The sequence below is a fragment of the Lates calcarifer genome, linkage group LG24 (assembly GCF_001640805.2).
Source record: "Lates calcarifer isolate ASB-BC8 linkage group LG24, TLL_Latcal_v3, whole genome shotgun sequence".
Taxonomy (NCBI): Eukaryota; Metazoa; Chordata; class Actinopteri; family Centropomidae; genus Lates; species Lates calcarifer.
The window spans coordinates 15,289,667-15,312,132 of NC_066856.1; the positions used below are offsets into that span (position 1 = coordinate 15,289,667).

The 22,466-nt window shown below is 40.4% G+C and overlaps 3 protein-coding genes across 3 annotated transcripts; 1 reads left to right on the forward strand and 2 right to left on the reverse strand.

Annotated features, from left to right (window-relative positions):
• Window positions 1–342: 342 nt before the first annotated feature.
• Window positions 343–13,108, reverse strand: prtfdc1a (phosphoribosyl transferase domain containing 1a). The gene is made up of 10 exons (XM_018700841.2): window positions 12,983–13,108; window positions 12,659–12,762; window positions 12,139–12,245; window positions 11,864–12,047; window positions 10,166–10,231; window positions 8,151–8,168; window positions 7,456–7,538; window positions 7,040–7,086; window positions 6,766–6,842; window positions 343–5,138 (listed from the first exon to the last, which is right to left on the reverse strand). The coding sequence occupies exons 1-10, from the start codon at window positions 13,071–13,073 to the stop codon at window positions 5,091–5,093; spliced, it is 825 nt and encodes a 274-aa protein (XP_018556357.1). The 5' UTR covers window positions 13,074–13,108; the 3' UTR covers window positions 343–5,090.
• A 110-nt stretch (window positions 13,109–13,218) lies between these two features.
• Window positions 13,219–15,740, reverse strand: enkur (enkurin, TRPC channel interacting protein). The gene is made up of 5 exons (XM_018700743.2): window positions 15,401–15,740; window positions 14,677–14,822; window positions 14,346–14,569; window positions 14,014–14,160; window positions 13,219–13,731 (listed from the first exon to the last, which is right to left on the reverse strand). Exons 1-5 carry the CDS (start codon window positions 15,478–15,480, stop codon window positions 13,558–13,560), a joined length of 771 nt encoding a protein of 256 aa, XP_018556259.1. The 5' UTR covers window positions 15,481–15,740; the 3' UTR covers window positions 13,219–13,557.
• A 274-nt stretch (window positions 15,741–16,014) lies between these two features.
• On the forward strand, window positions 16,015–20,220 carry LOC108899982 (threonine synthase-like 1). Its single transcript, XM_018700740.2, is given in 4 exon segments — window positions 16,015–16,357; window positions 16,546–17,735; window positions 17,737–17,949; window positions 18,214–20,220. Coding segments are annotated over 3 exon segments (2,178 nt in total). The 5' UTR covers window positions 16,015–16,357; window positions 16,546–16,574; the 3' UTR covers window positions 19,018–20,220.
• Window positions 20,221–22,466: the final 2,246 nt, after the last annotated feature.

A 22,466-nucleotide genomic window follows, 5' to 3' on the forward strand; every position in this document is an offset into this window, starting at 1 on the left:
AGGATCCTGGTCTTACCTGGTCTTACTCTCCAATGGTGGAGAGTAACTAAATACATTTAGTCAAATACTGGACTTAAATGCAAATTTGAGTATTTCCATTTTATGCTACTCAACTACATCTGAGCGAGAAATATTGTACTTTATACTTCTGTACTTTACTTAAGTAAGACAGACGTAAGAGACATTTACTTGTGGAAGAGTATTGTTACATGGTGATATTGCTACTTTTAAGTAATCTGAATACTTCTATCACTACTGGAACATGATCTATCAATAGAATTTCACATAATGACACTATGCAATCACACAATACATTTAAATAAAAAGCTAGCCATTAGCTGATAAACACTTTATTCCCACACTGTGTCATAAAGCCTTTCAGACCTTTAAAGTGAGTAAATGAATTTACACAGACATCATTGTTAATGGTGAGGAAAAAAACCTGAGGCCCACACATATGCTGAGCTCTCCAATTTCCTAACGTTCAACTGGTGAAACATATTTGCCTATCCATTATCAACTGTAACAGCAGTGTCCTTAACTTTATTATGGTGACATGTAGGGCATGGCAGCCACATGGGACTCCACAGAGCATGAAAAAAAGGGCTACACAGCTGATCTGGAGAAAGACAAAGACTGACAGTGTTCTGTTTGCAGGCTACTCCAGCGGCACAATAGAAGATAGGACAATAGGACTCTTTTGACCCATACTGTGGCGAGGTTTCCCTGGTTTCAGAGAAGAGCTATTGTCTAAAGATCTGGTGCACTCTCATCCAGACAATGGACAGCTTAAACTGATGTAAGTGGGACTCTGCATTATGTGATGGTAAACATGTGGTTCATGTAATTTGTTTATTAATGCAACAAGTGGATCGTATTGATTTGACATAAAGTGCAATTGTGTATCAGAGACAAAACTCAGCAGTGATAGCAGTGAAGCCTTGGTGTTTTCCCACACAAACAACCCACAATCTGTATCTCTATGGATTACATGTGTGTATAAAAATTCACAAGAAAACTATAAAAAAAAGTTTTACTGGTTTCTGTTTCTGTGGTACTTTCCCAAAAAAGCACTTGGCACACTTGCATTACTACATCAGTACATTCTCCTGTGTGCACAACACTGCTTGAGCTTGAGGCATGCTTGCAGTGCAGTGTTGTTTTTATGAATGGCAAAGTGAGGACAGAGGAGTTCAGATCAATGAATGGTGAACAAAGCTCATTCAGGGGTTGTAGTCTGCTATAATGGCTGTATGTTTGTCTACTGTGTATATTTATGTGTAGTTGTGTTACCTTTGCATGATTCATTAAAGCCTGATTATAACTCTAAATTCACTTTTTTGAGCATTTTAAATAGTTTCTATTAAAAGTTTCATTCAAGCATTTGTATGAATGTTGACTGCTAATTCCTTTATACGAAATGTGTAGCTGCAAAGTCAGAGTGACTCAAACATTCAGCAGAAGAGAGATTACAAACTCTCTCGTGGCAGCAAAATGTTTGGCTGGATTAGGACATCACATGAAGCCCAAGTTCAAAGCCCAGCAGCGTCAGGATTAAGACAGGTGGAAATGACTCTACAGCACAGCATGCTTAAGTGTGTGAAACTGGTTTTTAACACTCACACACAAACACTCATCAGGCAAGACAATATCTATCAAAGACAACATATATAATTTCATTCATGAAGTATTTCTTTAAGCTGTGGTAGAGTTTTAAGAGTTTAAAAGGATGATGATCACTCCCCACTCCAGGTTGTGTAAGTGGATCTGGCAGTGAGTTTGATGACTGGACGAATCCCAGCAGCAGTCAATCTATCAAGCCCTCTGGCCAGCCAGTCCCTAATTGGAACACAATGAACACTGGAGAGGATGTTCTTTCTATTTGTGAATCAAGATGCGTCAGTGAAGCAGGATTCATTAAGCTCCAAACTGGGAATGAAGACAGTAATCTTTTAGTGTCTGGTAGCTAAATTCTTCTTTTTAAATCAAAGCTGGTTTATTTAAAGATTTTGATGATTTCTGTTTACAGAAATGCAGCAGAAGCACACATAAAAGGAATAAAAAGCTTTAACACTAAAGTTATCTTAGCCTAGCACAAAGACTGGAAGCTGGAGGAAACAACCAGCTTATCTAAAGGTAGAAGATTCTACCTATTAGCACCTCTTGTGCTCACAAATTAACATGTTATACATGTATTTTGTTTATTAAATACATACAAAAACCAAAATGTAAGAGTCTGGGAGGTCACTGTGCTCAGCCAAAAAATAGTCCTGCACATAACCCCTGCAAATACCCACAATTCGTCATTTTCACATTTTAGCTTTTGTACAGATTAAACAAATTTGATATTAGTGGTAATTAGTAAGCTTCAGAAGTGTCTTTAGGCTGATTATTTTAGCTTTCTTTCCAGTCTTAATGCTAATTAGCTGCTGGCTTGAGTTACATATTTACCGAAGAGACGTGAGAGTGATATAAATCTTCTCATCTAACTCCTGCAAGAAAGCAAATGTAAGTGTATATCCCAACATCTCAAACTATTCCTTTAAATATTAAGCTACAGCCAAGAGATAGTTAGCTTAGTGTAATATAAAGATGGAAACCAGGGGGAAAGTTTGCCAGACAGCGAGTAAGCATATTTCCCAAAATGTATAAATCTCCTTTAAAGGCAGAACAGCAAAATAATTGGTTTTGTGAATAAATATGCTCTGTCTGTTGAGCTGGTGATGTGAAATCAAATCCTACTGCTCCGTCTCTAACCACAGGCTTCGTATGTCAAATGCATGGATGTGTGGCCATTCAAATGTACAATTCCCGTTTTGTTCCCTTTGTACTGAGCACAGTTTACCTGTAGCCTACTTTCTGCAGTCTGCCCCATCCTCTGTTCCCTTGACGGAGCACCACAAAGCCACAGCATGTGAAAACTGCAAGGCTTTTTGTCCCTTCTCGCTTTCAGTAAACCCTGCATCAAGTTGAAAGACAATGGCCTCCAGGTTCCCAGGGCAGTGCGGGGGGCATAAGTGCTGGGATAAGTTAACCACTACTGCAAAGTGTTGATGTTTTATGATAAGGACGCATGGGGTTGCAGACGGAGGCACAATGGGGGTCTTTGTGGCTCAGGATGTACGGATAACACACAACCAAAAAGCTGTGTAATTTGTTGAGCTTCCTTTCGTCTGTCTTATCTCACTCCTCTGCACCTTAAGGGTCAAGGACAAGTGATAAAACCTGAATCTGAATCTAGGGTTCCTCTAAATGCATTAGTGAAGGTGTTGTTTACCACTACAGACGTGAAACCTGAGTTTTTGAAAGCACAATGTGGAAACTGAGTGCTCAAAACCTCCCAGAACTCTCTGTTTTGTTTGCAGTCACTCGTATTATCCACATGGCAACTAATTTATCAGGTCATTTAACTTGGAGAGGCCTTGTTGCTGGAGCTGGACCATTACCTTTGGCTTAGAAATGTGTTTGTAAAAAGTGAGGGAAGAAAAACAGAATAATTTGACTTTTGAATTGTACAAAAACATCTGGAACAACCAGGATGATAATATATGACCTTTAACTCAGCATTTAGTCTCTGTAGACCTTAGTGGTCTTTATGGAGCAGTGAAGGGTGTATGGGTTAAGTGACGAACACTTCCCCCCAATGTAAACGCAAGAGACCCTAATTATTTCACCATCTTTTAGTCGAGATGTTGTATCCCATGGTCATTACAAATCATCTAAATTCTTTACACTATCAGCCTCTGCTTGTATATGAATGCCTGTTATGTGATGTGATGACTGTTTGGAGTTTCAGGTGATTAAGAGTAAAGAGTGCGTAGCCGAATAATAACACTCCCTGAGTGCATGCTGTGTGAAGTGAGGCATGTTCTGGTCTGTCTGTCGACATGCACAATTGACTCTCTCAGTCACCCTAAAGATGGCAACAGAACATAGAAAATACCTCAGTGTGTGTGTGTCACATGTATGTTTGTAGTTCAGAGCACTGAGGCTGCAGGTATTTTGATTTCTAGCCCTATACACCGAGCTGTCTCCCCAAGAGATCAAGGCCTCAGAGTTTAACTACAGGACTATAAACCTTGTAAAAACAAAACAGCCCTAATGTTTGTTCACATGCGATTGAGTAAAATCAAGAGATTTTTTTTTCCAACAGGAATTATAATTGAGGTCTTTTGATGAAATAACTAATGGGTTTAAAATAGGTTTGACATTGGGCCATATGTCTGCTGCCGAATGTGATTTCTTGCAGAGTGGGTGGTTGTGATGGTGACTTACTAGGAGCTCCAGCCATTTACAGTACAGGAGGTTATAATATGGTTATAATAATATAATATTTTTTTAGGGCAGACTGGATACTACATTAAGTTGCTAGCTGGTTAGCATGCTAACTTCAGTAGAAGAAAATAAGTGATGAAACAGCTAAACAAGAGTTAACATTGACATTGCTTTACATATACTCCTTCCCCCTCATGAAAAATCCAAAAAATATTAATATGCAAATATTTCTGATTTCAAAAGGTGTCTCCTACATCAATAGGTAAATTGTTATGTTTTTGTTTCTAATCTTAAGTAAGGCCAAGTTACAGTTGGAAACAGATAGATACAGTGTGGTGTTGAGACACTGTTCGGCCTGCCTGCTGCACCCACTGTGTTTTCCATGAGTCAGAGTGGGCGTCATCTGGGCGCAAGGATGCCAATGTCCATACGCTCTCTCCATCTGTCGCCAACGTTCTCTCCTGGTGGGCAGTGCTTCTCCCTTTCATTTATCCATTTCTTTGTTCATGTGCATCTCACCAACATAAAAAAGAAGGGAGGATGAGGCAACAGTTACATCACATGAAATATTGTTTTAATTCAAATACATTTCACCAAGTCCTCCCAGAAATTTGGATTGGCTTCTAACTAACAAACAACAAACTAACAAATTCCATACAAATATACAAACTATAACTTTTCTTAAACACATATAAGCTCATTTAAACAAAGTGGTGCAAATACTGACTGGACCTTTGCTTACTGCTGAACATGGCATGCAGACAGTTTTATGCTGGTAATGTAAAACTGGACATAATTTATGGTTTTAATTCCTCTCAAACCTTGTACTTCATCTTTCCAGTCTTGCTAATAACACAGATATGCTGAAAGAAAAAGAGGCAGGAAGAGGAAAAATTAGCTTGTGTTATTTAATGTTAAATCCACATTACAGTATGTTTCAATCTTGTATAGAAATGTTGCATCTGATGATGGTAAAATATATGTTCAAGGTCCACCTGTCCTACTGGAAATTCCAGTATGTTCTGAGAGCCTTAATATGCCCTATACAGTATGAAAAGATGAAGCTTGCAATATTTTGAAAGCAGGGAAGTTAATCTACAAAGATATGACACATTCATTAATCTAACTTTGGGCGCCCCAGGGGTTCAACTCATATTTCTCCCGTAGGATAAGGACAGATAAGACGGGAAGCTTTAACTCTGCCTGATAATGAGATCCTAACCTCTGCATTCCACACGTTACCCTCCTTTAAACTTTCATAATGAATACCACCCCCCCTAAAACATGCACAAGAAACATACACAATCATACAGTACATGCAGCACATGCACACATATAAATACACATACACATGCACACAAAGCTGAGTCCATGTGGGCTTTGTATTTCACGTGAGTCAGAGGTAAATTTGAGGCCACGTCTTTGCAGATATAAAAATGACAGTGTTCACATGGGTTTGCATTTACTAATTTCAGACTAAGAAATCTGGCTTCAGGAAAACAGAGGAGGCGTTGCACCCCTGACTCAAAGCTTTTAGAGGAGTAAGAGGATTTAAAGCACTGGAGAAGTAGTCAGAAGAATACTGAAAAAGAAGTCAGACCTGCTCCACAGATGAAAAACGAGACACATTTCTTTGCACACAGGTAAAAATGTAAAAATAACAGACAGACAAAAAAGAGAGAGAAAAGTAAAAGAGTAAGAGAGTCTATAGTCGTGGCAGTTGTTTTGTTTATGCTGGACTCGGACATAATTTACTCACTATGTCAGATTAGGTAATAACGATGTCTTAAATTCCTACAGTGACTTGGCCAAGAAAAATGTTAGAAATGCTGATTCTTGACATTCATAGCTGGCAGTTCTTCACAACCTAATTAATGTGCAAAAGTGATTGGGAAATAAGAGCTGGAGAGAGACTTCTGGGAATCTCAACCGACAACTAACAGCCATGGTGTCACAGGAGTTGTGGATTTTGGCGTAGGAGAAGGCAAAACAAGACAAGAGTGTACATCCATGTCAGTGGCTGTATGATACCATAAGTAGGCATAGAAGTGCTTCAAGCGAAACGCTAACACGCACACAACGATAATGCTGACATGCTAATGTTTAGCAGGTATAATGTTGACCATGTTCACCATCTTAATTCAGTCATATTAGCATGCTAACATTTGCTAATTACTACAATTACAACAGTATCGGACAAATTAAAAATTTGGCATAATGATGATGCTAATACATTCCATACATTTACCCCCTCACACTCACATAGAAACCACCTGTATAGATACAAGAGATTTGAGCTACTTTGCCTACATGTAAAGTCTCCTCAGGCAGGGAGTATACCCATTGGGTGAGTTTAGGCTTCAGGGCAGGGGAGTGCATCTCTTTGATTTGCCGTGTTTACTCTCCCCTCCCGTCTCTTTCATCCCTTTATCTTAGCTTTTCAAAAGGTCATGTGCATGTGCAGCAGCGTCAGTAGAGTCGCTCACTTACATTAAGGTCACGGAAGTATTCATTGTAGTCCAGGGCATAACCGACAACAAAGCGGTTGGGGATTTCAAATCCAACATCTATCAAACCAAACACAGACAAGAGTGTTAATAAGCATAATAATGAACCTGTAGTAGTTACAGTGATGGAACTACCTGTGTATTCATACTCTAACTTTATGCAGTAGTTGATAAATCTAAACTTTTACAATGTTAAGACCATGGTGGCCACACCGCAAACCCAGGGAGTACATAGTATTAAATTAAGGAGTACTTACAGTCTGTCAGACGTTCAGCCATGTTCGGGACCCTCTTCACCAGCAGACTAAAATACATAATAAGTGAAAAGTTCATTTCCAAAATCTTATAGCACAGCATGATGTTAAGTAACAACTTATCTCTATAGCATCTTTCTGTTTATTTCAACTTCACTGTAACAAATATGCATCCCAATCCAAAGATGAAGCTCTTGAACAGTGTAATATGTACAGTAAAAGAGGAAATAACTGTCAACACAAGCCGTGTGTGAGGAAAGATGTTTATCTTGTCTCTGTGATCTTAGGAGCAAATAGGAACTGCCCACGGACACGAGATAGTGACTGTGGACTGGTGATATCGTTCTTCTAGTGTTCGTCATGCGCTTGGCATTTCCACTGGTAGGGGAAAAACACAGATGACTGAATGACTGGCTCACCCTGCGACTTTGACCATCTTGGGTTCAAAGGTCTCCACATGCTTCAGAAGGGCCTTCATGGTCTTTCCTGTGTCGACTATGGCCTTAGGGAAGGGAAGAGCAAAGGAAAAGAGAAGGGATGAAGAGGGAGGGGCGTGGGACATTTGAGTGCAGAATGCTTTCAAAGAGAAGAATGACTGAGTGAGATATTTAGATCTTTTTCTAATTGTATTACATATCTTTCCCATAGAGTAAATATGTTTAATGTATTAATGAGCAATTAATGAGTGCATGTGGTGCACACACATCTGCTGTATAATTTTTGTCTAGTGCTGCTTCTCTATAAACAGAGGAAATTTACCAGTATTCATAACATTTGTTTTTCGTATTTGAAGATTTTACAGCATGTGTTTAGGTACACAGTCCTTGTGATAAGGCGCTTATGTGTTTTTGACATGAGTCCAGCAACTTTTACAACTGAAACATGATCTCAAAGAGAAAACACTTTGTTTTTTTTGTCCATTTGTAGACCAGAAGCTAAAGAGGCATGGCTCTTACGAGCACAATGGCTTCTTAATCAATAAAACACTAAAAGAAGTTCAAACAAAACATGTCAAAAGCATCAAACAAGGTGGAAATTTGAATGACACACTTGATAGAATTAATTCAGTTTAAAACAAAGAACTGCACTGCAAATCGGAGGAGTTGGCACTTACCTCTACAATGAGCACACACTGGGGAACATGTAAAAAAGAAAAATGCATAAGTAAAATATCACCTTTGAATTTTAATACTGTTCAAGCATAGTGAAAATAAAGGCCTGTTGTTTCTGTTGAAATTTACATTTCTTAGAGATGGTCTCTATAGCAACAATGTTGGCAGCATTTTCAGTGCCTTAACAAAAACACAGACAACTCATTCTGTTCTCCACAGTAATGAACATCTGTGTCTACAGTGAGCAAAAGTGTCCGGGTGTTGCACACTTTCCCCGCTGCATGGTTTCAAATGACTCCTTGTTCCTTTTGGCTGGGTGTATGGGGCTCTTTGTGAGACCGGTGGAGAGTATCTATGGTTTGGGGAGAGCGATCGGAGAGAATGCAGGCACTTAGCCAATGTTCCCACTCTACACCTGTACACTGTTACATAACACTCAGAGAAAGTAGACGGGGGACACGTAAAAGAACATGGAAACTCAAACATAACTAACCTGTCTTGCTGCATGCTAAAAATTGTAAACATACTGTACAGCCAGTTGGACAATAACTGTGCTTTGGCAAGTATTTAAATCTGTATACCATCATTGTTGTGGATTTTAGGATCCTCAGATCATGTGTCTTGCGCGATTTCTGCAGCTCAAGCAGCAACCCTGACAAAGTGATTTTATTAATCTGTCATGCGTCCAGGTAAGATCAAAACTGAAAATGTCAACCTCATGGTGGCACTACGAGAACAGTCAGAGTATCATCAAAGTTGATAGGATACATGCTGTGATGACCATGACTGTCTGTTAGAGTGAAATAAAGAAAGAAATTTCACATCAGGATTTCCTTGTAAATAACTTTCTTTTGTAAATAGGAACTGGTATTTCATGTGCTAGCTGTGCTAAATTTAAATTTACTTAACTACTCATGTTACCATTATAACCGTTGGGATTAAGACATTTGAATGCTGCTACATTGAATTCATTGAAACCAGACAGGCTGTTCATGCCACCTCTGTCTTCAACTTAACATTTACTTTTTCCATGCTGTCATTATGTTGCCATTATTATGGTGCAGATTAATAGGTTTTAAAGGAAATATCAATAGCACCACACTCTTCATCTACCAGCTGTGACGCAATAATTCTGTAGAAAGCTTTCAAAGATTGATGACTAATAATTATTTCTTTGGTAATATATAAGACTTTGTGGGAGGTTTGTGTCTAATATTTCCATCAAAGTCAGGGACTATAACAAGAGCATAGAGTGATTCATGTTTTCTGTGCAAGGTGTCTGTCTCTGTTTTTTCACCCTGACCTTTTTACCCGCAGCAAAAATGCATCTTAGCTAACAGCACGATCTGACAGCTCAGTGCGGAGAATTCAACGTCAGTCTTTTTAAAGCAAATGCGTGTGGGCATATTAGCAAGCCCGTTCAGCTGAGTAAGTGAAGTTTCTGTCTTATGCCTATCTCAGAGAATAATGTAGCGAAGGGGGGGTAATTCCTCATGATGCCACATCCTGTGTCCTCTGCAGACTCCCCAGTCCTCCCTGACAGAGCTCAACAGGGATGAATAGTCAGTAAATCTGCCTTGTGGGAACATTTGTTTGCCTGAAATGTCTGATTCATGGCCAGACTGGTGAAGGGCGAAACACTTTAACAAAGTGACACTCATGACAATGTGCACAAAGAGGATGATTGTGAGGAGAAAGCTTCAAAACTTGAAGTAAAGGGGTGTGTTCTGGTCTAAGGGCAAGTTTAGGGAAGTAGAAACATTTGTAACAGAGTTGCATATTATATAAGTACAGTAATATATAATCATCTGTCTTGTATCAGCTATAAATTCAATGTCTTCTTAAACTCAGATCAGGTGCATTCAGTTTTGTTTGCCTGTGGTAAAATGTGTTGACAGTTTAACTGAGCTCCTCCTTAAGGACAAGGCAGTTTCTCTTAAAAAAAATTAAACCAACCACTAAACCTAACAATGAATGAATACTGAGACAAATAAGAGACAAACTTATTGACACACACTTTTCCACGCAGAAAAGACAGATCTCTGCTTCCTATGATGTGCAGGTCCTCTGTTGACTGGTCGTTCTGGGAAGAAGAGGACAAGAATGCAAATATGAGTCATATTATTCTCAATAAAACTATATAGAGATACTTTTTTACTGCACCACTGCCTCTCAGCCACCATAAGTTACAATAACATCTGTCAGATAGCTGGCCGAGAAATGGCGTTACATACGTTTTCTTAAGGACATTCTGTAACTCTAGTGTTTCTCAATAATTTGGCTTTGCTGTACAATATTCAAGACAGAAGTATGTGCAGCATTAATGCAAGCCAAATGCACAAAGGGAGACTTATTTTGCAATGACTATGAATGTAAAATATTTAACATAAACTAAAACAGGCACACTCTATCCCTGCAGGAAGCAGAGCTTTGAAGACTGATGGCTTTGAAGTTAGAGTTGGTTGGCTGCAAATGCATCACTTGGATAAGAGGAACAGCGACATGGACAAGATCCCAGCCCTGGGGGCAGGTCACATGACCTGTGAGATTGACTAACAGCGTCATCACTCAGAGAAGTAATGGAGCCACTGCTGCTTGCCGCTATATTGTTTATTGACATCAAAATGTTATTACAATGTATTATTTGGGAAGGCAAAAAACTATCCATAATTCAATTTAGGTTGTTCTTGTAGCTACTTAAACCCCTGTGCAAGCCAATTCTTAAAATAAAAATAGTGAATCCTCCCCTGTGCTGTAAAGGGAGAGCAGGAATGTGACCTCATGCAGAGAAATATAAATCAGATCCTCGTGGATGTGCTCTGTGCCAAAATACCCCACTGTATAATAAGTGACAGTGGTGACAATAGCAAAAATGATATCATTGTAAACATTACTATATCATTTCCAAAGATAATTCCTCAGTTTATACATCCCAGGTGTTAGACAGTGTCATAAGCTATTTTTTTTTTTCCTTGGCAGAAACAACAGCACCAATTAGCAGTCTGGTGTTTTCATGAGTTCTGCAGGCGCTCCACAATCAATTGTCCTTGAGGTGTCCTGTCTAAACGTGCTGTGTCCTCACTAAACCAAAACAACAGTGACATCTGGTGGCCGAGCCAAAAGTCAGATACATCCCTGAGTTAATAAGGTATGTCAAAAATGGCAGTGTCTTTGGTGCATGAATTCATGAATTTAGGGTTGTAGCTCAGAAATATATTGATTATCAATTAATCTGTCATTCATTTTGTCTATAAAATGCCTTAACTTATGTTCTCAAATGACTTGTTTTGTCCATCCAACAGTCTAAACCCCAATTCAACACAATATTGAACTGAGTAAAGCAAAAAAACATCACACTTGAGAAGCTGGAACCAGTAAAATAAATATACTTTAGCTCAACAGATAACAGTTAATCAATTTTGCAGCTTTGTGTCATACAAAATTGCAAGAGGGAAAGCGGCGAAATATTTTTTCTACTTTTGGGGTTATTTTTTGTTTTATTAGAGAGCCAAAGATGGGGGATGAAATGCCACAAAGATCCCTGCCTGGACGTTGCAGATCATGATTACAGCCTTAAAAAACCTGGGACACTAGGATGTCACTACAGTAATGCTGATGTGATCAGTCATATTTCTTTGCAGGTCAGGTGCTTGATGTCTGATCTGCAAGAACATGACACGCTCACTCAAAAATCTGTTTGATGTAGTTTACCTACCAGGTAGCTCTTCAGACGGATGAACTCCACCCGAGTCTCCAGGTACTTGTTGGAGTTGCGGCCAAAAACTTTGATGAACTCCACCAGATCTGCACAGAACTTGTAGCCTCCCTTCAGGACGCACAGCACCATTATGTTGTTGTCCCCAAAGTCTTCCATGATGTATCGGGCCAGACGCTCTGTCCTGCAGGAGAAATCACATCAGGACAAATACAAAGTATGACTAAAAAATGATTGAGAACTCACTCTGTATGTGTGTTTATGTGTATTTTTACCTGTTCATGATGACCCCATGTGGAATGTACACGTTTTCTATGTCTTCGTGGTAGTGTTCTGGGTAGGTGAACAGGTCCAGACTGTAACCTGGCCAGTCATCTTTTATCTAAGACACATAAGTTTCTGTTAGGCATGGAGGTATTGTACAAGAAAACGTCTGCCACGTGATATTTGACAAGGAACAGGCAAATATTACTAAGTCTTTTTTAAGTACTGAAAGTGCTGCTGAACTTCTAAGGGAGAGAAAAACAATTATGGCTACTACTGGTATTTCTTCGAATAAGTTTGGAAATTTTGTTGTAAGCAAAGTCTTAGAGATGCAACTAGAATCCAAAAACCTGAAAGCCTGAAAACTAAAATGTAACAGAGAACAGCAAATATGTTATCCTGCCATATTAGGGGAACATATAATTAGGAAAATACCAGGGTTCTGTTGATAATGGACTGTGACACAAACTATAAAGACATGAACTTTTAACAGTGGAAATTTAGATGAATGGGACTTTCTGTTGAACGCACCACAATTCCTCTTTTCATCCCTGTGTTGTCCATTTGTAGTGGTTCTGATTGGGTAAAAACGATGGTCGCCACAGGGGGTGCAGGATCAGGATAGAATCGGTGACCTTCAGTGGAATACATGGAAATACTATGGTACATTAACTAGACCTAATAATGGGGCTTTTCCTTTATGCTCTGAGAAGGAACAGAACAAGAAAAAGACAGGACAAGAGGAGAAACTTGGGAGAAACATTAGGTTTAGGTTGGATGCACATCTACATGTAAACTACATCAACTTCCTTCTGTGCTACACTTCTAATCTGTTATTACCAAAGCATTTCTTACCGTTTTGTTGCCTTCTTTTCAGCGACCATTCACAAAAGGGGAGAGAAAAAGAAGCTGAAAAGATATCCAGTGGAGTCTTGGCCAACCACATGGCCCGTTGGATCACGCTCGAGTCATTTGTGTAAAAAGGACAGCGTTGTTTTGGTCGTGGAGAATTACGGGGATAATCAGCTTCATGTGATGCTGTGCTGGCTTGTGGCCGCATCACAAGCCACTGAGGGAGAATGAAACTAATTAACAACAAATATTTGGTTCAGTTTCTATGCTGATAATTTTATTCAGTCAGAATTACATTGCTGTTTAAGAACTCCTCTTCAAGCCGAGAAGAAGTCTCAAGAAGTTCTCTGACACAATACATTTAAAAGGCAGGAGAGCAGAACACAAGACAGAAAGAATAATCATTTGTCATTATCTGATGCTCAAATTTTAATATTACTGAAGGATAACTGCTGGTTTTCCTTGAAAATTCAGAAATAGTTTAGAGACAGTAGGTTACTTTGAAAACCTACAAGTGTGGAAATGGTTCAGTGAGATTTCAAAGCTACTGGCCCAGGTCCAAGAGTGTTTTTAATGTCCTAGATATTGGGTATGTAGATGGTTTTGAACCTCTCGAAGAGGTTGATGTCGTTCTCCAGCTTCTTCATTTCCGCTTCAAGCTGCTCCTTGTGGGCTTTTTTTGACAGGGTGTCGATGACAAGTGAGAGGCCCTGGTACTCATGATGCAGCTTATCCCAGTTCTTCTTCAGGGCCTGGATAGTGGACACAGAGAGAAAAGCTAATCAGTGTCAAAATAAAGTCAGATTAATAATGTTTAAATCAGGATGTAAAGCTTTTATATTCTAAACAGCATTCTCAGACTTAACAGCCATTATCGTGACCAAGTGGGAGTCGATAAGTATTTTCCTAAAAACTGCAAAGATATGAAATCATCAGATTCATTTCCTGTGCTCCAACAGTCATTCCAGATGTCTGTATGATCCCCTGCTGTTTTCAGGAAAGAATTGCCACTGTGCAGCCATGTGTTTGGGTACCTCCAGGACAGCCTGTCGCTCTTCATCAGACAGGTGCTTCATGGCTCCCTGCTCCCTCTGTTCTCTCACAAAGTTGTCATACTCCTCCTGAGCCCTTCGCTCTTCTTCACTGCGCTGCAGAATATACTCAGGTACTTCTCCATAATCCTGTAGATAGAAACTGGCAACTTTCCATAACATGTTTACAGTGGGCCAATCAAAATATGAAATAAGGAATTTTCTGCATATTTCTGTACTTGTTATCTTGTCCTATCATTCAAACAATGTGTCTGAGGTTGTGTTCAAAATGTGTTTCTCAAACTTTTCTTGTGTGTTGTATTGCATGAAAATACCTTTTTCTTGATGTACTTGGGGACAAGTCCTGAATTTTCAAGGCGCTGCTTGTGTCCCTTGTTGGTGTCCACACAGGTCGGCTCTGGCTTCATCGGCACTACTGCAGCTGTCTTTATAAAGTCTCTCTTGGTGTGAATGCCCATAGGTGGATTATCTGTCCTTGCAGGAACAGGTGGTTTCCTCATGGTGGAGGTGTTACGAACCTCTTTCGAGCGCTCAGTTTCTGAGAAAACAAAAACATGAAGGTTAGAAATTCAGATGAGTACATAGCACAACCATTGTTCAAATGCTCACCTATGCATTGGTCATGTTATCCATAGAAATACTCACTTTCAGGCAGTTTGGGCTCTTTCGCATGCTTCTTGAGGTATTTGTCTGGGGACGGCACCTCTACTTTTGCTGGTCCCATTGTTCTCATTGCGTCCTTGGTTAACTTTTTCTCAAGAACAACCGTCTGTCTAAACTTAGACATATACCTTCAGAGGCAGCAGAGGAGGATGATCACTTTATTTCAAAATCATTTAATATATTTATAAATAAAATGAACTTTCCTGTTTTAGCAATATCTTCCACCATAATTTTAATTATTTTTATTATGATATTTTCTATTATTACTTCTAATTATTTCTGCAATAAGGTAGTGTTGCAATTAATGATAATTTTCATTATCAATTAATCTGATGATTTGTTTTCTGTTTTGTTTGTCTAATTAGTTCGTCAAAGATATTCAGTTTACTTGTTTAATTTTTATGGGAGGAAATTCACACATTTGAGATGCTGGAACCGTCAAATATTTGGCATTCCTGCTTGGAAACGGACGATTATCAAAATAGCCAATCGATCACTCGACTATCTGATCGTTGCACAGTTCTGGTATTAGCGAAGGCAAGATAATGCTAACTTTCTGATACTTTATTATTTACTATGTCCTTATTAACTATCATATAGTCTAGCTAACTAGTTTCTGCTTCTTAACTAACTACCTAAGCTAACTCGAATAATTTGACTAGAATATGACTAGCGTTAATTTTTCAAGCTACAGCACTAAACTTACCTCGGCGGTTTTTCAGTGCGAACCTCTTCCTTTGGTATGAGGTTGTAGACACTTTCTGGTGGATAAACAACTTCAGACATGTTGGTTGACTTCGTTGTCAAGTAAGTTTGGCTAATAACCAAATGTGCCAACTTGACCGAGCTAACGTTAGCTAGGAATTCTTGGGTTAGAATGAATTGTTTGACAACACGCTGCCGGCTAGTTGCTAGGCAACTGCGGGAGCAAACGTTACATTCCGGTACACTTGTAAAATACTAAATTCGATCTCAGAAAGCGTTTTGTCATAAAATTGATCGATCATGGGATGAGTTAGACCAGCCGATCTATATGTAAAAAAATCCATTTGATACCAGGTTAGCATTTTCTCCATTTGCACTGGTCCAAATTTACTCTGTTCCGCCAGGTTTATACAAACGATCTGATGCTATTAAAGCTGTTGTCTGTCTAAAACAGAATATGTTTTGTTCCTGATTAAGACTCTTGCCTCCTGAATACATTACAAAGGGCTATTCACATATTAACGAGTGTCAAGTCGTACTTTCAAGTTTACGGTACTTAGTGACGAATTTCCGATGGTCACTTGAATGCATCATAGGATCACCAATTCTCGCAGGTTTCGCGATAAAAAAAAATGATTCATAAAGGTGTTTTGTTTCAAATTATCGTTAAAACTATAGAATTTGAAATATGTATAGTTATTAAAACTATTTTTAAAAGTTTATGTTTTTTTGCGACGAGATGTCTCGTGTTTCCTTGACTCTCCACCATTCTTCCTGTGAGAGAAATATCAATTTTGTCCTTCCGGGCTGACCGTAGTTGTGTCGACTGCATAGTGATCTGACTGTTTTGTATATGGTGCAGAATGCTACTCTACCCGTTAAAACAAACTATGCTGTTACCACAGACTCCATAAAGCATTAATAATCTCGATCGAAGTGCGAACATCCACCATTTCAAGTGAGTGTCTATCAAGCTGTCGTTTATGATGACAGGTCACTTGTGCCACAGCCATGCCTGCAAAACACGTGTAAAGTTACTGCAGCCACTGTGTTAAAACACGAGGTGGCTACTCTGAATGATACAAGTTTGTTAAATGTGCATCTGCAAATTCAGTGTCTCTTTTAATCTTATAATTTTCTTTACAGAATAAAGGACTGTCCCATTTCACTTCTCAATGGGTTTACTGAATGCAAGTCAGCTTGCACTCAGGACTGCCAGGTGCTACCTGAGTCCCTTTTCATCATCAAAATCATGGATTTCCACCAGATCCATTCCTCTGGAGGGCAGGAACATCCTGCTCATGGGTCCACCTGGAGCAGGGAAGACCACAGTGGGGAGGATAGTGGCCCACAGACTGGGACTGCCTGTCATTGATGTGGATGATGATGTCTTGGAGATGACGTGGAAGATGCCAGTGGCTGCCAAGCTGGCATCAGTCGGCGGAGAGCGTTTCCTTGAGGAGGAGGGCCAGGCTTTGTGTAACTTCTCTGCCTCTGGCTGTGTTGTTTCCCTGACAGGCTCTAACCCTCTGCACAGTGAGGCGATGCAGCACGTCAGACAGACCGGGCTGGTCATCTATCTGGACGTGGACAGTGAGGATATCATACAGAGACTCACCAGGATGAAGGTGAACAGGATAGTGGGCCAGGAGGCAGGGGTGTCCATGAGGGACATTCTGAAGTACAGGAAGCAGTTTTATGAGAAATGGCTTGATGTGCGTGTACTGTGTGGAACAGGAGACACAGTGGAGGAAGTGGCAGAGAAGGTGTTGAAGGCTGTGGAGAGATATCAAAATCACGCTGCAGAAACCTATGTGTCAACCAGGTGTGCTAATGTGCGATCATCTAATCAGAAAACTCACTTCAGTGATGTGGTTGTAGAGGGTCTGGCCACAGATGGAGGCCTCTATGTTCCTAAAAATGGCTTCCCAAGGATTGATGCTCGCGAATGGCTGAGATTAGCTGGCATGTCATACCCAGAACGAGCATTAGTTTTACTTGAAAAGTGCATACACCCGTTGGATGTCTGTGCTTTGGATCTAAGGACAATGGCGTTCAAGGCGTATGGGTCGAACTTTTCCAGTGAGGCAGTTGCACCTGTAAAACACCTCAACCACAATCAGTATGTTCAGGAGCTCTTTCATGGCCCCACCGCCTCATTTAAAGACCTCGCCTTGCAGCTGATGCCCCAGCTCTTTGCCTACTGCCTCCCACCGATGTGCAACTACCTCATCCTGGTGGCCACATCTGGAGACACTGGGAGCGCGGTGCTCAGTGGCTTCAGCAGGCTCAGCGGGACCGACAGACACAGGACCGGCATGCTGGTGTTTTTCCCAGGAGGAAGGGGTGAGTGAGATTCAGAAGCTCCAGATGACGAGCTATAGGGAGGGCAACGCCAGGGCCGTCAGCGTCCAGTCAGACTTTGACTTCTGTCAGAGAACCATCAAGAGGATGTTTGGAGAGTCTGGGCTGACAGGGCACCTCGCTGTGGAGTACGGCACAGTCCTCAGCACCGCCAACTCCATCAACTGGGCACGGCTGTTGCCACAGGTGGGTTGATGAGAGATTACCCTCTATTCAAGCATCTATTCAACTTAACTTGTTATAAGATAGTTTGCTCAGTCACTGTGACTGAACATGGTGGTTTTTGTTGGTTACAACATTATTAGATTTACTTGCATCATTTCAGAACTGCTATATTTTGACACTGAGAGATACAGGAAAATATAAGAAAATATAAGTTTTTATCAGGCAGCAGCAGACTGTTATTTTGCAACATCTGACAGACTTTTGTTCACTTTCCTCCTCTTGCAGGTGGTCTACCATTCCTCAGCCTATCTGGACCTGTGCAGAGATGGTGTTATCAAGTTCGGGGAGCCCATTGATGTTTGCATCCCCACGGGGAACTTTGGGAACGCCATGTCAGCTGTGTACGCCAAGCAAATGGGCATCCCGATAAGAAAAGTCATCTGTGCATCCAACCACAACCGCATCATCACAGACTTTATCACCACAGGCGAGTACGATCTCCGAGGACGGACGCTGATGCTCTCCCAATCCCCAGCTATAGATATTCTGAAATCCTCCAACCTTGAGAGGTTTATCTACCACGTCTCAGACGGAGACGGCTGTCTTGTCAAGGACCTGTTCACACGCTTAGACCGGCAGCAGCATTTTCAGGTTCCTGAGCCTCTTCTTGGCAGGATACAGCAGGAAGTGCTGGCTGGCTGGTGCTCTGAAGACGACTGCTTGGCCGCCATCCAGAGCGTTCACAGACAAACGGGCTATGTCATGGACACACACACCGCCGTGGCCAAAGTCGTGGCTGATAGGCTGCAGGACGGTTTGTGCCCCGTGGTGCTTTGTTCCACTGCTCACTATGGGAAATTTGCTCCCGCTGTGTTCAAAGCTTTGCAAATCAGAAATATTCCAGAAGATCCTGTCGAGCAGCTGAGGAAGCTCGGATCGACCGCGTCCAGGCCAGAAATGCACAGAGACATGATGACGTGCCTGAGGGAAAGTAGCAGGAGGAGACACACTGTTTGTCAGGCAGAATACAGTGTGTTGGTAGAGGAGGTGGAGAACATGATACAGGATTCCTTCTTGAAAGTTATGTAGGATTATTTTAACTTGCAAGAAATTTAAACAGAAAAGGAAATAAATGAAAACTACCAGATTTAATCAGCTGAGGTCATAAATCTGATTTTAAAGACATCACTTAAAAGGCTGAATCCTGCCTGAGCCTGCAGGACTGAAAACACATTCACCTTTATTATACTGTAATAGAGCCCTAAACTGTTTTCTGGCCTATTGATTATGCAACAATTCTTTACATCATTATCTGGAGCCCTGGCCCACTAGGTGGGGATGTCTGCTTAGCCACTGCTGTGTGGGAACACTGGTGCCAGCAAATCAGTAACAGTATATGTGTGATTTAAAATCAATATCTGCAGTCAGGGAGATAATAATGTTCTTAAAGTTAATTGTATATGTAGGCGCTGAGAGTGTATAGTTTCAGTTTTAAGTATCTTTCTAACTGTACTGTAACTCTAATCAATACACATTTTTTTATTGATTGGAAAATTACTTTTAATTATAACTGTTTTTAATTTATCATTTATCAAAATGTGCCTTAATACTGTTCTGTGCTGGTGTTAAAAAAAGCTGAGAGGCTGATACAGTGATACAGCACAGTGTATCTCTCAGCTAATGAATTGATCTCTGTGAGGTTCACAGTCTAGTAATTGCCAGGTGAAGCTTGAGCAGCTTATTAACTACCTCACTGACGGTAGAAAGGCTTTATTTTTTCACAAAGAAAATCTTCAGAAAAGACTGTTGATTCCTGTCTTATTTTGTACAGTATGAAATCAGTAGTTTGACATTTTGGGAAATATGCTTATTCTCTTTCTTACTGTGAGTTAGATGAGGATTGATGTCACTTCCTCAACTCTTGACATTTGACAGAAACAGCTAAATGTTCTCAGTGTGACAGTCCTTTGGTCTCTAATGTAGTTAATATATATTTAAATGTTACTGTATTCTAAAGCTGAATGAAATGATCGAAATGCCTGTTAATGTTGTACATTGTGCAGAGGAAGTGGCTCAAATTTCAGGAGGCCATGTTTCGTCCTGACTTCATCAACAAGGAAGGGCACTGTGACCCTGGAAACTCGTGAAACAACAGTGATCCTCTTCTGCTATTCACCTCATACAAGGCACAAAAGAGGAAACAAACCTTCAGCTTGAGGGAAAAACTGACTCTATGTAAGATATTTCTGTAACTGTTTTACTTTGTTTCATACTGAAAATGTTATATTTTGACTGATGATTAAAATATGTCTTAATTACTTTCTAAACTATGTGAAGAGCCTTTTTGCCTTTCTGTGGTGTCATTTTCCTCTCATTTGCATAGAGTAGATCCAACATCTTATGGTAGAAACTGGGTTACAACCAGAACTGAGGACACCAAGGTCATGCCAATTTTTCTATATATTTTTCCACAAAGAAAATTAATTTTAGAGATGAGACATATGTATAAGCCCAAAAATCATTTCTTATTTAGATGGTAAAAATGCAGCTTGTGACATTGGGTATGGTTACTGTGTAGCCTCAAGAAATTGGTACTACGAAATGAACTTTGGTGACAAAGACAGTGACGTTCATTCATTCAGCACACTTTTCATTTTTGCCAGACATCTGTCAGAGCAAACATCACATGAAGTAATACAGAACAGGGGCAGAACGGGCCTGAGGGTAATTTTTCACCCTTCCGACGTCATGCCATCCATAACGGGAGAGTCCAGAAATGAATCCTGTCTCTGTGGCTATCAGTCGAGTCATTTAAATCCAGGTGCTGCCTCAGCAGCTGTGAGGAGAGCAGAGCGGAAGATAAGTTTCATAGATCTCCAGGATTGCTTATGACTGCAGTTGTGAAAATAGATGGAAAGTCAGGCCAGATTTGACAAAGCACTTTGCTAGCATGCCCTCTGATCTGGATCACTGTCTCTCTGTACCTTTGCCAGAACTGAGGAGAAAAAAGTTTATCTTCACTTGAACCTTATGCACATATGGCATTGTTTAATCTTACTCCAAAACCAAAAGCATTAATATGCTGTGAAAACAGCCCACACTCTCCTGGGAAGGATTTTTAGTTTTTGTTTAATTCATTCTTGTTAACAGGACCAGTTAACTTCTCCCACACCAAACTAGGAAATTAATTTCTTTACAGACCTCATGCACAAGTTCAGTCTGAGGTGTGTGACATCATTAACAGGATAAAATAGCATTAATCTGTGTCTACAAACTTTTGACCACACTACATGCCATCTTCTCTCTCATATTGTACCAGATTATACTCTAAGCAGCAACATGTAGTGAACCATTTCTATTTTAAAACAATGTCTCCTTTACTTTCTTATTTCTTCTCAGACACACAATAGAAATTAAAATCAAACCATTAACATCTACAGACCACAAATACATGCTACTGTGTCTTTATTTCCAAGGCTGTATATTTGACAATCAAGGTGTCAAAGGTAGCAAATTCTTCAAAAGTATGTGTTGGGGATGAGTGCAGCATACATCCCGACCTTGGCTGGTTCACCTGTCAGTGTTTGTGTGAGGATGAGGGAGCAACAGTGAGAACGCAGTCTCCGTGGTTTGAAGCGATCCATCGCTCCTGACAGAATCAAAAGACCTGGGCTCTGTTGTTATTGGGCCTGTGGCAAACAGATAGAGAGGAGGAGAAAGGTGCTGAGGGACATCAGGATAAATGATGACTTGGGCTGCTTTTTTGAATCACTGCAATATTTTACAATCACCCCCCTGACAATGCTTTAATTTGTTTGTGCACGTTTCTCCATGCTGACAGGATGACTGATCACTTTTTTTTGCTATGCATGAATATATTACATAGTACATGGTCACATACTGTAGACTTCTTTGTACCAACTCCGTGCTTGATCTTTCCCGTTGCCCTTCCCTCCCTTCTGTCTGTGGTTTGCTTCGCTGTGAGCGCTGGCCTTATTAATCAAGCTGCTTGGCAGGTGAATGTGAGGAATGGGTGGGTAAGTGTCTGAATAGGGGAGGAGGGTGGGGTGCAGGTGCATGTATGTGTATGTGAGTGGTGAAGGGAGGGAGGGAGAGAGAGAGAGCCAGCTGTTGCTCAGCACCTAGTGGCCCACGGCTCGGTGAGCAAGGATAATTGCAGGTACCAGCCTGTTCCCATCTCTTTAATGTGAACCTGTGGCATAATGGAAACGGCTCTTTCACAGAGGAGGGAAATAGAAAGGAGAGAGGAGGAAATTAACGCATCGGAGGAGTTGGAAAGAAGATCCGGTGAACTAGGTTGATTTGAGGTGCTCCCAAGCACACTGACTCCAGATTCTTTTTCTTTCTGTCTTTCTCTCTCTATTGAGACTTTGATGTACTTGGCAGAAGCATAACATTGGTTTATGGAAGTGGCCTTTTTAGGGTTATACAGTGTCTGACAATGTGACAGTGTGAAAATGAACCTACAAAGAGTTATCACTTGAATCTGCTGAATCTGAATCAGGTTGTTGTGAAAA

Bases quoted from the DNA above. Each gene is read 5' to 3' on its own strand.
- prtfdc1a (XM_018700841.2), bottom strand. From the start codon at position 13,073: ATGTGGTTGGCCAAGACTCCACTGGATATCTTTTCAGCTTCTTTTTCT. The intron at 7,087-7,455 runs GTGAGCCAGTCA...TATGTATTTTAG, and splicing joins AAGATGGTCAAAGTCGCAGG to TCTGCTGGTGAAGAGGGTCC. The intron at 5,139-6,765 runs GTAAGTGAGCGA...TTTTTCTTTCAG, and splicing joins AATACTTCCGTGACCTTAAT to CATATCTGTGTTATTAGCAA.
- enkur (XM_018700743.2), bottom strand. From the start codon at position 15,480: ATGTCTGAAGTTGTTTATCCACCAGAAAGTGTCTACAACCTCATACCA. The intron at 14,823-15,400 runs GTAAGTTTAGTG...CTGCCTCTGAAG, and splicing joins CGCACTGAAAAACCGCCGAG to GTATATGTCTAAGTTTAGAC. The intron at 13,732-14,013 runs GTACCCAAACAC...TCCACTATCCAG, and splicing joins AGCGACAGGCTGTCCTGGAG to GCCCTGAAGAAGAACTGGGA.